General features: G+C 39.7%; 1 protein-coding gene across 1 annotated transcript in view; it reads right to left on the bottom strand.

Moving 5' to 3' along the window:
- The window catches only part of GNA13 (guanine nucleotide binding protein (G protein), alpha 13), a 23,584-nt gene extending 9,006 nt beyond the window's left edge, over positions 1-14,578 (bottom strand). The window contains exons 1-2 of the mRNA XM_010081500.1: positions 14,494-14,578; positions 12,796-13,043 (exon numbers count right to left, since the gene is read on the bottom strand). Of these exons, the coding sequence (XP_010079802.1) occupies positions 12,796-13,043; positions 14,494-14,578 (333 nt within the window). The remainder of the gene's footprint in view (positions 1-12,795; positions 13,044-14,493) is intronic.
- Between the last annotated feature and the right edge of the window lie 80 nt (positions 14,579-14,658).

Below are 14,658 nucleotides of genomic sequence, written 5' to 3'. Positions count from 1 at the left end.
GGGGGGGGGGAGGAAAAAAAAGACAACATGAAATACACAACAGATGAACACATCTTTTAAACCCAGGAAGTGGCACCAATTTATTTGGTTTCCATGAAAACAATGTCAGCAATCTAAATATGATTTGTTGAAACCTTAGCATAGCCAAATGGCTTTTTAGCTCTTCTAGGGGAACACAGACACTGCATTTTTTCCAACAGCAATCACTTAAAAAAAAAAAAAAGGGGAGAGAGGAAACACATCAAATAAAGATTTAGTCATCACAAGGTTTTAAGAAAGAAAATGTACAGTTTATGAAATCATCTACATTTGGCTACAAGTTCAGGGGAAAATACTGAACTGACAGGACTTATTAAGAATCTGAAAAAATAAATCAGATATTCAAAGAAAATATGAGATATAACTTAGTAACTCCAGATTAGAACTAAAGGAACCACCAAACAATTTCTCTTCCTGACCTTACCTGAATTTCTGGGAAAAGAAAAACAAATATTTCCTATTTTATTTAATAAAAAACCCACAAAAACATAAACAAACAAAAAGAACAACCAAAAAAAAGCTTTTTTAAAAGCCTAATTTAGAATAAGAACAGGTAACTACAATGTTTTTGTGCTGGCATGCACACGCCTAAATTGACGTGCAAACCAAACCATCCGTAACACGGGAAAAGCATCTTGCAGGAAGAAAGACAATGGAGGAATAACCAGAGCCTTAAAATTCTGTATATCTTTCAATACCCTAGGATCCTTATAGCATACACTTCATTGTGTATAGGGGTTTTTTTCTATTAGAGGTTTTATTCAGATAAATCCATATCTGAGGATTTTGGCAAAGAAACCAGAGAAAAGAATTTCTAACCTTTATTTTCTTGACATCCTGCCCCAAAATGATGGAAAAGAAGACTGACTGCAAATCAATACGACTGAAGCTTTACCAGATGTCTTCTGAAATTTCAGTAATAAGCACAGAGATAATTAATGGAGAAATGTTTTAGTCAAATCAATGCTGATTTCCTAGTGGGGGAGGTATTAGCACTACAACCTCCTCTCCACCTTAAACAAGGGATGTCCATAACATTACGCAAAAGAGACAGATGATCCATTTATGCCATGAATGAATCAAGCCCTCATTAAATTATTGAGCTCGAATCCACAATTGTCTTGACTGTTAGACCAGCAGAAGCTGAACCAAGTTTTATGTTAAGACATTGAATCAGTTTGGTTTCTTTTACTGGCCTAAGACTTGGAGAAGAAGAAAATAATCCTGGTTCCTTCAAAGCTTTCAGATTTCTACAAACTAACTTCTCTCAGTGGTCACTCTCCCAGTGCTTTCTAATGAGGATTCCTCTTTCAAAGATGTCCTGGTCAACAGAATAGGACAAAACTTCTACCTGTAACTTGTTTATTAAAGGAACACAGTTTAAAAACCAGATACTTTCCCTATTTTATACCAGCAATTCAGCAACCTGCTTGGTATCTCTTAAGGTGAGGGGAAGAAATCTGTTTCCCAGTTGCCACTCCTATGAACTACGCTTTGACACAGTGCTCTCTGTTTAAGCAGCAATTTTGTTAGCAGTGTTTTAGGAGTTTACAATAAGCATAGACAATAACAGATTTTTAATAAGGGTGATAAAGGTATTTAGGGAAAAGTACCTAGGTAAACAACAGTGTATTTACTTACCAAACTGCAAGTCTGGATCAAAATATTTGAGAGTGCTAACACAAAACACATTTCCTGGAGAGAAGTACATTTCCTTTCTCTAAGTGTTAATTATGGCCAAAGTTATGTTAAAACCAGCATAAACTGTCACTCCTGCCAAAACAAAGCAGTCCCCGTTTATGCCCACATGTGCGGATGAGCCAACTGTTAAACAATCCCCCTCTCCCTGAGGAAGGAAGGCAAATGCTTGAAACTGGCACTGCTGCCCGCAGAGGCATTACTGGACCAGCCCTGAAAGGGCTAAAGCAGGCACCTCACGTCGAAGGGCTAAAGCACAGATAGTGTCTGTCAAGATCAGACATTCCAGCATCTCCTAGCTTCTTTCTCTTCAGCTCAACCTTTTGAATAGTCATTTTAAATCTGATCTGCCCATTTTCAAAGATAAAATTTCAGTACATTGGGATTAATTGCCACTTCTTTGTAAGACTGGAGAGTTTCTGACACGGACTACATTTGCTTGCACAGCAGTACAAAATAATCCTGTTCTCCACCAATACACGTCACAAGTGCGTCACAGCTCATCCCACCTCTGAGAGCACTATCCTATTTCCTCTTTTCGGCACTTCTTGCGTGCAGCTTGAGTTGTTTTTGGCTTTTTTCAAAGCAATCAGAACAGCATCATGCGGTGTAGAAGTGAAACCTGTCTTGTGTTTGGTCACAGAAACCAACTATCTATCCTAAAAAAAAAATGCAAGGTTGAAGCCCTGACTCACAGAAGTAATCTTTTGTAAAATCTTTTGGTAGCATAGCAGAATTTGTATTTAGAACAACTGCATCACATTGTGTAGGGGGTGCTCAGTAGCATGAAGCTAAAAAAGCACCAAGATAGGGAAGAGTCACACTAAGTTTATTTCGTGACTGACATATTTATCTTGCATAATGGCATTAACAAAGAAAGGTGAAGGGGTTTAAGAAGGGTTTTAACCCAATAATATCCCTTTAATCTATTATCCCCTATTTACTGTGTAATCCAATTAATCCACAAATCTCAAAATGTGGATAACAAATGGAGGAAGACAGAGCACGCCAACCTGAGCTCCTGCAACCACCCGCAGCATCGGTAGCTGCTGGGTACCCAAACCGTTGTGAGTGAAAGAAGGGAGGTAAGCCAAGAACACGCGCAAGCCAGTCTGGAACTAAATACTCCAAATAAGGCTCCAGTATTAGCCGTTTCTCCTTCTCGCACTGAATTTAGTTTTGCACAACCCTTCAAAGTGTCTCATTCACTCACACGATTCAGACTCGGATCCAATCAGCAGAGCATTTCTACTGTTCAGACATCATATGGTATCCCAATCAACCAAACGAAGACATGATCAAGCACTAAACAGAACTCAGCTATGCATACTAGCATACCACAGAGGAAACTGTTCCAGGTTTGAATTACTTTCCTAAGAGGCAAGAAAGCCAATTCAGTTTTTCTTAGCTAGGTATCTCTCCCCTCTCCTAAAGAATGGATGCAATTGCCAGGTTCTTAACAAAACTTGCTTAAACATACGAAAATTCACTACAGCTTTTAGGCATGAAACAGCATTCCATTGAAGCCTACAGGACTACAATTCCTTCCATGGAAGGCACTCTGCTATCATATTTCCAACTAATTCTGAAAGACTTCTTGGAAACCAGGATGTGCCATACAGCTGAGAATTTTAAGAAACTGCGTAGCTTTGAGTTGTATGAAGTGATATTCCACTGCCAAGACTCTTTTTTTTTTAAACCCCTAGGAATACATAGCATGGCATGTCATTTTCCTTAGGATCACCAATGCTTCCAAATATGAAGCAAACTCAAGTCTACTGCAGTACCTTCTAGAGATCAGAGCCAGGTTAGGAAATGCAATAAATGGCACATGGGACACAACACATGCAGAGCTAGAGCATCTAACAAACATGCTTCTGTTTGCCAGAACCTGAACAGAAATTAATCCATGAAAGCAAATTACAAAAAGCTGTCCACAAGATCAGGTGCGCTTTATCTCTTCAAAGATCTCTCTATTCTCTCCCCTCAGTAAGTATTTACAACCCAAACTTCTCTTCCAGAAAGTTTACTTTAGGAAAGACACTGATGTTTTGCAAAAGATTTTCCAATTTCATTGATGAAACAAATCTTCCAAGTCACGGCACACACACAGACCTAGAAATCATACGAAAACATGCACTGGCCAAGATGAAACAGCCACCTCCCAATTACTATTTACACTCTGGGAAGCATCTATATAAACTTCAGATGTTTTGCACACAAAACAGCCTGGAACCAGACTGTAAACATTTGCTCTTCTTTCAGTGCACTGACCCACTGGCTCCATGACTTCATGTGTTTGCAACTCAAACTGCATTTAATCTAACACTGAAGCAGTAGCGAGCCTGCAAATCTGCCATCCATCATTTAGGGCTTTACTTGCTTCCAAAGTTGTACAAGACTGGCAAAGGCTCCCAAAAACATGACAAATATTTGGCATGTGGAAACATATCAGCACTGAAACTGGCCATATTGAACTTTAAGATGCTTGAAAAGCCCATTATTGCATACTCTGCAAACCAAATCACAGCGTTTCAAAAGCAGAACTCTAAACTAGATACCGATGCATGCACTGCAGTATCCCCAGGATTCAGGTTTAAAGTACATTTGGTTCCTATTTCAGCCTCATGAGAAATCCAGATGACCAAATGCTTTTTAGTTCCTTCCTCTGCCTCAATTAGCAGAATCCATTTCAATTAAGTTCTGGCATTTCTGTTTGCAAACAGTGACATAGTAATATACCAGCTCTTGTGACAAGCTATTTGACAAGATTCATAGACAATTTACTACATCTTGCGAAAGATCTACATGTATCATTAGATGAATCTTGTTTTTAAAAATTAGTAATAGCTGTGTCTAAAGCACTCACAGTAACAGTAAAGTACACAGGATCCTCTAAACAGCAGCAATACCAGGAGGCTGCGAACATTTCACATCACTTGCAGAATTCCATCTTAGAAATTAACTAAAAATAGAACTAGAAGTTAATTACTAGAGCAGCAATATAGCTGTTTGCTAGTGAAAACAGTTAAAGGTCCCAATACAACCCACATGCAAAATTTTAGTATTGCTAAAAAGGCACCGAGTTTTGCACACTATTTTTTGTAGCTGTAGGCGGTGTCAGTGCACTGTGTTTCCTCGCCTGGAAATTCTGCATCCTCTTTATTCGGTCACCAGTGGATGATCAAATACCATCCTGTGCCCAGTGAGAAGGGCTTCCAGGCAGTCTGTGGAGACTCCTGTCAGTTTGTTTAAAATTATTTCCCAACATCATCAAACAAAGGAAAAAGATACAGAAATTCACGTGTGATCACGCATTCCTGTACCTCTCACCCATAAAAAGAATTCTGGGGTCTTTTCAGTTCCTTGGTTAAGTCACTGAAGAGGAGTATGATATTAACCGATGAGACTATGAAGTACTGGGAAACCATTTAAGGCACAAATGACTACAATGGAGAAGCGTACAGCACAGTGAATTAAGAGCTGTAGGACTCAGCTCACTGCCTACTATAGTCCAAAAATTTTCTTCTCTGAAACAGCCGAAGCTGACAGTTATTGCAAAGACAAAGAATTCAAAGCATTTTCTGTATTTAAAATTCCTCAACTTTTCCAGCTGTATTACCTGATGTTCACTGTTAATGCAGACACGCAAGTGCAAAACATACTGGAAATAATTTAGGACCTTCTTTAACTGCTGACAGTCTTAAACATTTTCTGTAGTCACCAGTTAAATCTGACCCATGAAACTACTTTGGTTTTACAGTATAAGGGCAAACTGTTAGTCTCCAGGATTATGCTGATTTTCATGTGGATTAAATAAATTTTTTTCAGGCTGCCAAATTAACTAATATTTTGTTCTATGACCCATTTATTCACCCTTCAGATATCATAAACAAAGGCTTCATATTCCAGAGCAATACAAAATACCACCTGGTACCAGCGAGACTCATCAGCACAATGAGTGATACAGCTTGCTGTTCTGTAAAAAGCTCTGTACCTTCTCATCTTCTCAAATGATTTGTGGTAAATGTAGATGCTCACAAAAAAAATGTCAGCAGACACAATGCTGGTACGGAGATTATCTTGCTTTCCATGTGAAACACTAGTACAGGTATTCTATTGGTTTTGTTAGATAGTAAGGTCAGCTGCACTTACGTTTTCTCTCATTTTCTTAAGCAACATCCTCAGCTATCACAAGCTAAAGTTTCCTACCTTCCTACTTTGCTGGTTCTGTATAAGAGGTACAGCATGAACACAGAACATTTAAATAGCATTTATCATGAACTGAAATTTAGGTCAGTAAGGACAGCCAAACCAGCCGTCCAAATACATCCCGAGTGTAATATATGCTCGGTGAGAGCAGACTTAACTAGCCTCTAAGGCTGAAGTCTTGCTACAGTAAACTTAAATTAGGGAACAGCAGCACAAACCAACACTGCCCCTGGCATCACACCTTAATCCTAAAGGATCCCATATTTACATATTAAAAAGATCACTCCATATTCTTTGCCTCAGGTGCAAAATTAATTTCACCTATACAGATGGAAGATCATACCACATGTTTTGCCAGCATGGAGATTTGCTGACAGCTATGAATACTGGGACTTTGTAGTGTAGATGTGGCTTGTATTTAGTAAGTGACTTCTAAATGGACGGAGAACGGTGTAGCCATTGCTGTATTTAAATTCTGTGAAGCAATGTAATGAGACAATTCTACAGGTACTAACACGTAGTACCTTGCAGGTTAGCAGCCAGCAAGGAAATAGCTCTGAATGAATGTTTGTTCCAGGGTCTCACGTTACACTGTAAGCAGCAGATCAACAAAAGCTCATCTAACACATTTGCGTCAATTTAAAAGAATCTGCTGAGAACAGGTTCACGCATTGGAGACGTGTGAAAGGCTGAGAAAGTCTCTTCCTCTTTAGTCTTCAGAGGCTGTTGGCATGCACAGCCTATTCAGAAGGGCACTTATATTTTACCTGTATTTAATCAAGGCTCAGTTACAGAAATGCAAATTTTTGCAAATTTGCAGATATCCGGATCAAGTTTGAATTAAGAACTCCATCCTCAGAGGTTGCAATGAAACCACACAGAACAGATATGCTTGCACAGCCAAGTGCAGTGCACAAGACTACAGAGAGCTGCTAGTGTTCCTGGCCGGATGACAGCTCGGCTCGCTGCTGTCTGGCACGTGTGTGCTGGGAAAACACGTCCACATCATCCCATTGAAGACCTCTCAATCCAGACCCACATCTGTGCTTCAAAATAATAGTAATGAAAATTATAGTAATGAAAAAGAAAAATAGAAAAAAGAAATATAGTAACACTCAGAAAAAATTACAGCAAATATGTTCTTCAGTGAAACCAGACCGGCTCGCACTACAGCATCAATTGGCAATACCAGACCACTCCTCTCCGAACACTTCAATATTTCACTGCTAATAAGAAAGGTCAGCAGGCAGGAGAGGAAGCATGGTGGAAAGGGAAGGTGGCAGTCCCAGAAACAGCCTTTCAAAGCACAGTAACTCACAGAGGCTGAAACAAAAGTCCTAATACCAATTTGGAAAATGATAAAAAAATGGCACTTGGGGTTAAATTTGTATAAAAGTTCACCTGAAGATCATTCATCTCAATTGAAATACTACGGTCAATCCTCATTACCAAAGCACTAGCACATACATTGAAGGGTTTCTGGCCACAAACCAAGAATAAGGAAACTCAAGCCTCCTTATTGTTTGACTCTAGTGTTAATCCCTACATGGAGCCTTATTAATACAAACACAAAGCCAGCATTATCTTGTCATCAGGGCAGGAAAACCAGAAAATCCTTAAGAACTCCGAGTCTTTTCTGAGGATTTGGATGGATCACTTAAGTGTAACTTTGTAAAGCACTTTTCTTTCCACAGCTATAGCAACAAGCTTTGATAAATCCTTTTCACATAAAGACCAGAAGATGGCAAGTAGCTCTAACCTTTCTAAGGACATTTAGGAGTCATGCTCACTGTACACACGCCATCCTGTCATTTGATGTTTGGCAGACCTATTGATTGGGGAAAGAGGGGAAAATACTTCATATTTCAACACATACAAAGCAGCAGCTTTTTGGTTTCCCCCATAAAAAATTAAGCAATATTCAGTGTAATTACAACACTGTATTTAAATAAAGTAACTCTGAAATATATGATTAGGTACCCAAATTGTCAGTGCACGTGTTCACAAAAAAAGCTGGGTGACTGGATCTCTTATCTGTAATTAAGATTCTTCTATCAGCCTGAGAAACTTTCTACCAACAGCGTATGCACTGAAGCATGCCCCAATAGAAGCACCACCTACACACTTCAAGTGGAACCAGGGTGGGACAACTGAACACCCATCCCACAACCAAGAGGAGATCTGGGAAAGGGAGGCGAGAAAGACATCTCAACCCCCAACTCAGGGGTGTGGGGAGGCTGCAGAGCATGAATACTGAGAGGAGTATCAACACATTACAGAGGGCACCAGTGGCTGAAAAGCTGCTGAAGTTCAGTGTCATAAATATGGTGTAGATGCTTTTAATGAATGACAGACACTCTTTTTCCAGGTTCTATACTTCACTGAGATGCTGAACCTCCAACTGTTTCATAAGACGGGCATCCACACTTGAGGATATCAGCATATGGCAGCCTAGTCTGGCTCCAAACACCACTGACCTCCATAGGATCACTATTCTATGACCAAACCCATTTCAAGAACATATTGCCTGTGTATCTGAAGGAATGGTAAATTTTTCTAATACTTTGCTGTGGCCATTTGAGTAGTCATTATTTCCAGAAGAACTAATTTAATTTTCTTGTGTGTGCGACAGCTCCACCAACATTCAGAGACAGAATCCAGAAAAGCCCGACGAGAATAAAAGAAAATACAACCTTCCAGTAAACTGAACAAAATTCTACTCTGCAACTGAAAAATGCTACGAGAAGCTGCAGCAAAACTAGCAGTAGAAGTTCAAGCTGAACACGCCTTTTCCTGTCTTCTATAATCTGATCTAGCACTTGCAGACATGTCAGAGAAGTAAACAGGATCCAGAGGTAAATGCACATCCAATCATCCTTACTGTATCATCCGTGTCTGCAGTTCTATGCAAATATAAAGTGTCATCACTGCCCCTGCGCATTGCAGGTTTGTGGCATAAAACCCAACAACATTCAGTGTAACCTGCAAGTAGGGCAAAAAATATCTATCTGAAGATCAACAACTACTGGCAGCAAACATCCAAACCCACCCAAAGGTACCTTTAACGAGAACAAACCTTTAACACATTCAAAGCTTATCATGCACCTGAGCAACTCAGCTTTCACCCCACTTTTCCATCCTCAGAGAAGTAGAAGACTCCTGGAAGACTACTTCAAAACACTTCTCTGTTAACGACTCTGGCAGTAAATTCAAGAGAAGCCAAGTTCACAGCAAACGCACTGAAGTGAGAGGCAGTGTACAGCGGCACTCTGACTCAGAAGTGCTTTCCTCAGTGGTACCAGACACACAGCACCAGCACTAGACACTTCCTCAGCTGCCAGTGCCTCGAAGCAAATCTCAACGAGAACAGCAAACCTTTACAACCACAGGATTGAACAGCTCACAAGTACAAATATAAAACCTAGGAAATGTCTAGTTAAATCAGTTTGCATGCTGCAGAATTAAGATAATGGGTGTGTTTATCTAGGTAATTTCAGGAGATTTTTACCGGAAATCAACTTGCAATGAGAAAACTGAAATGTTAATTAGATGTCGGAAAGTGTTAGGCTGATACAGACTAACTCTGTAAATAATCCCTGCTAGCCATCTGACTAGAGGCCATAGGAGAAACGAACTCGGTAGATGAAGCAGAGAAAGCTCAAGGATGACCAGAATCCTGAGTGTAAATTACAGGAACTGACTAAGCTACAGAGCCGATATAGTCTTTAGTTAACCGTGTTAGTGGAACTATCACCCGAACAACTTCAGTTTGTAATGAAATTTGAGGGATTATAACATTAACTGCCTGAGAAGCACTGAAGTGGCATACACTGTCCTAGCCTGTAATTAGCTCTTCCCAGTTTTAAAGCACTACCCAAGCATGAACTAATGAATCCTCATAAACACTGTTGTTAGTGGCCAGAAGGCCTCTATTTTTATACCAAGGAAAATAAATCATATTGACTATCCCCATGACCATTCAACAAAATGAGGAAGGACACTCCAGTGAACTAGGCATGGAAATGCTGATTTCTAATTCTATTAAGATATAACCAACTTCTGTTTTTTCTCCTCTCATGCTGCTATAAAAAGACCACATTGTTTCTTTAGGCTCCTAGCATCATCTCTGGCACTGTAAGTGAAAGATGATGGAGAAAAATTAAAAAAAGCAAGAACTGCTCAATGATCTCTCACAAATGTAGACATATCTTTAAGTCTTAATCAAATACATGCAGAAAATTAAATCTTAAACCCTCTTTCTCTGTACTTCCTATCTGTCCAAGCTACAAATGGTTTCTGAACTACACACTCTTGCTTCCTTTTCCCCAGAATTTCTATGGAAACTTTGGCATTTTTAACTCCTTACCCATCACTGCTCTGCTCTTCATTTGCTCACTTCTACCTTTGCCCCAAAGGGGTCCATTCCCATGACAAAACAATACTTTCCCGGCGTTCCTGCCTGTGCTCTCTTAATGTGAACCATGTTTTTCAGTACAGTGTCAAACGCAGTCCAGTGAAAAAAGTTAAACTCACTCAACAGCCTGAAAAGAAGTTAGAGTATATACAGTCAAATAATACGCATCCACCATGCTCAGTCCCAGCATTTTACACTTTTTTTATGCCACTTTTGCCTCTCTCCTACTCATCTAATGATTGCTGGTCTCTCTCCTTTAATTTTATTTTTTGCCAAAAGCAGCTGAACCGGAGTAGAACATATTTTGCCCTTATTCTCCATTCTACAATGCCATTAATTTTCAGTATTGAATCCTTACTTCAAGAGTCAGTACTCGACAGAACTGAACTGCCTGTGTTTCTTCCAACTTCTCCCTGCTCTGCCTCCTGACTCAGTACGCCTGTCATTCCCTCCTTAACCATTTGTGTCTTCCTTCCGTATTCCAGCACATACCTAAACTCTCTGAACACTCTCCTACAAAGCCCGTCAGCAGGTACAACAAAAATACATACTGCTTTCAGAAGTTTTCCACCATTCTGTCACCCACATGGAGCTCTGTCATAACTTCAGCTGGAAGTTTACCGTGGTAAGACTGAGACTTCACGCTTTGCCAGCACTGATCACATTGCTTGCCCTCAACACAATGACATCATTCCGATTTTTTTTTTTTTAATGTTTATAACTTGGCATAAATATCTCAGGGTGAGATTTTGAAAGGATTTAGGAAATAAAGCAATGTAAGTGTAAATAAAGCAGTGACCTTGCTTTCAAAAATTAGCATTAGGACAGTACTTAACTATTAAGAGCACTTAAAAAAATATTCTTGAGTTCTGCCTAAAACACAACACAAACCATATATATCTCTGCAGAGAACGTTATACAGATCTAGGGATTTCCAAAAGAAAGCAAGAGTTTCTTTTTCAGTTCGATTCAGAAGAACACATTCTTCAAATCCTACTCAAAGTGAAACCGTGCACATGCTTCAGTTATGGAAAGAACCTACTTCTCAGAGACTCGAGACGACAGAATAGTAATAGCTCCCTTCTCCTTCGTTACTTAGCCTGAAGTCACTAAACATGCCTAATCAAACACAAAACGATTTTATTGAACTGATTTTAAAACACATCACTCCAGCACAGCAATTACGTCACTAGAAGTCACATCTGCAGCAGAAGAGGATCTTGACTATAGCAGAGCAATTACCCTTTTATGATCACTCTGAAGGCAAAATGCAATGAGCAACGGGTCTCATTAGAAACTTATTTACGCAGCCCAGAACCAGGCTGGGCAGGGGATAGGCCACTCCAGCACCTGCCCATTCTGCAATCTCTAGAAGACACTCCGTGATCAGGGCAATACGTATTTATAGAGTACACAGCCTATTTAAGTCAGAGTACAATTACACAACCATTCATAATAGCTCAACAGGAGACATCATCAGCTATTGTTCAGATTCACACTAACACAAAGGTTATTTTTAAGACATAAAAACACAAAGCCACTTAGGTTTAAGAGACCTACAAGAACAGATTTAATCTATTTTAAGGTTCTCATCCCCCACCCCCACAAAACCCTATGCCACTGGCATTTACTACACAAGTCTATGAACCAATAAACACCAAATTGAACTTAAACTCTTTGCTTCCTTTTGCAGCATCTGCATGGAAATGGAGCAAAGCGACTTTAGCTGTTGCAGACAGTTAAAGCTCCAGCTTGAGACTCAAGATACGTTTCTTTTTCCTTTCCAATCCCACTACTGAATTGTACACTCCATCTCAACACCACTATTAAATTGTATACTCCATCTTCAGCTGAGAACTTCAATATAACAGAAAACTCATTACACGAGCATTAACACAAATATTCAAAATTAAACAGGAAGTATACAGAGGGAATGTTTGCTAGATTGCTCAAATTGGAATAGAGAAGGGAGTGGTTTTTAAATTCTTCTCATTAACCCATGCATATCTTTTCTTAAAAATCCCATTACTATTAAGTCTTCCTTTATTGCAAATCACTTTTTTGGTTTGTTTTGGTTTTTTAAGTTTGATGCACTAGTTAACAAAAGGGTGGAAAATAATCATATGGTAAAACACTACACATGTACTAGCTTTGTTACAAAAACATGAAAGCCCTCTATACCTCAGCTTTCTCACATATGAAATGAGAACAATTATGCCAGAAGCTCTTCATTATTCTTGTTTTTTTAAAAAAAGGGGGCGGAGGGGGAAAGGAGCTAGATGCATCTGTTTGCAATACCGCAGCGTGACAGTCTACCATTCAAAAATGGTTAAGATCCATATGGAGGCTGCCTGAGCAGTGTTTTACGGAAAAGCAACACAGGAACAAGAATCACACACGCTCAATTAAAAACACTGAAACATAAATCTTACCAGCTGGAATTCTCTGCGCCTGTCGTACGCGTGCTGGATACCACTATCCGCCCATAGAGCTCTTATGGCTGGAAGGTACTGTAAAAAAACCGCCGTCTCCACCATGCCTTGCACCACTGTGACGGACCGAGTATCAAAAGCCATCATCGTATCTCCATGAGTCTGGTTAGCAGGATCTCCCCAAGGGATATGAAGTTTCTCTCTGGCATCTACGAGGACTCTCACACCTTTAACAACATGAAAGAGCGCTGCAATTAGAGTTTCTCAGCATCTACTGTTTCACTAGCCTACAAAACTGCAAAGATTCAAACAGTGCGCTTACTCTGTACAGTCAAAGCTCAACAGGACTATCCACCCAGCAGGAAATCAGGAAGCTTCTGAAAAATTCACTCAAAGCACTACATTTCCAGGTAACATCAAAACTCAGATACTTGCTATCAGAAAAACACACCCATGATCAACAGTATAATATCCACAGCACAAGTTTAACTCTTGAAAAAGTGCTAGTTTCAGTTATTGAATCCCTAATCTATGCTATCAAACAAACTGCTTTAAAGAGATTTATACTTCCTTCTGCTCTCCAGACACATTCTACAGTTGTTAAATTTACCTGGCCCACATGCAAGACAAACTAAGTATGTTCAAAAAGCTTATTTCGGAATACATTAAACCATCCGACAGCTTATTTTAAGGTTCCCTAGTCTTTGTACGCTTATTAACTTGGTATCTCGTTATATCTAATCATGGAGAGTTATCACTGCCTTTAACGTTTTCAGAGATACGAAGACAACATTTACTAAAATCACAACAGCTTCTAAAAAGTATGTTTTTACTGCCTAAGTGCAGAAGCAGTTGTACCAGTTAAAGACGTTCCTGCACTTTTTTTGTTGTTTTGGTAAACATTCTCTAGGAGAAAGAGTATTTTAAACTTCTCTTCTACAGGACTTTTAAAAAACCATTGTGCTCATACTGATATGGGAAATGCAGGGAAACGAATTCTAGTACGAAATTTACTAGTGAAAAAATAAAGAAAATTCCAGAAAGAATAAGCAACTCTAAAGGCATAGGGAGAGCTATAAGGAACTAAGATGTAATAACAAATGGCTGTATAATAACGTACTTGTTCAATGCCAAAGTATTTTTTCAAGCTTCATTTGCTTTCCATCATTTTCTATCTGTCAAAAGCAATGACTGCAGGAAAGCAGTCTCAGAAAAAGATCTGCAGTTCCTACGTGTATATTTCACAGAGTAGGAAGTACCTTAACTTTACCAATAAACTTTAACCTGGTTAACATGCATGCTCATGACTTCTACTGCCTTGCTATTTATAGTTTTTCCAGGCTTGATGAATAAGTAGTTTTGTAAAATACTTCTCATTAAGAATCACTGGGCCTCAGCCCCCTTCAAGAGGGGGGCGGAGGTCTGACAACACTTTGCTGCCTTGAGAAACTTAGTTAAGACTTTGTCCAACTATCGGCCAGTCCAAACTGAAAATCTGATGAGCAGTTTAGACAAGAGAGAGAGAAAATAAGGATGACCAATTAAACAAGGATGACACCAGGGAAATGAAGAGCCCGCTCCTAAACCATGTGCGGAGGCTTTGGCAATGCATCTATGAAAAGCGGCTCTGGGTGGGGGTTTCTGTCCATTGATGTGTCACCCGAGTTTCCAACACGATGGCAACGTTTCTTCCATTGCAGCAAAATCCAGAGAGCGCTTCCTCCTCCGCCACCGGACACGTCTCATCCTCCCGCACTTTCAGGTGCACCTTCCCCCCATCCATTACCGCTCATCACCGCGATCGCATTACCAGGAAATGGCAAAGCTCGGGGACCGCACCGCCCGAAACCGCTGCTCCCACGG

The sequence above is a fragment of the Pterocles gutturalis genome, unplaced genomic scaffold, assembly GCF_000699245.1.
Source record: "Pterocles gutturalis isolate BGI_N339 unplaced genomic scaffold, ASM69924v1 scaffold28829, whole genome shotgun sequence".
Taxonomy (NCBI): Eukaryota; Metazoa; Chordata; class Aves; order Pterocliformes; family Pteroclidae; genus Pterocles; species Pterocles gutturalis.
The sequence above is the reverse complement of the archived record's forward strand: the minus strand, read 5'-3'. Positions and strand labels throughout refer to the sequence as shown.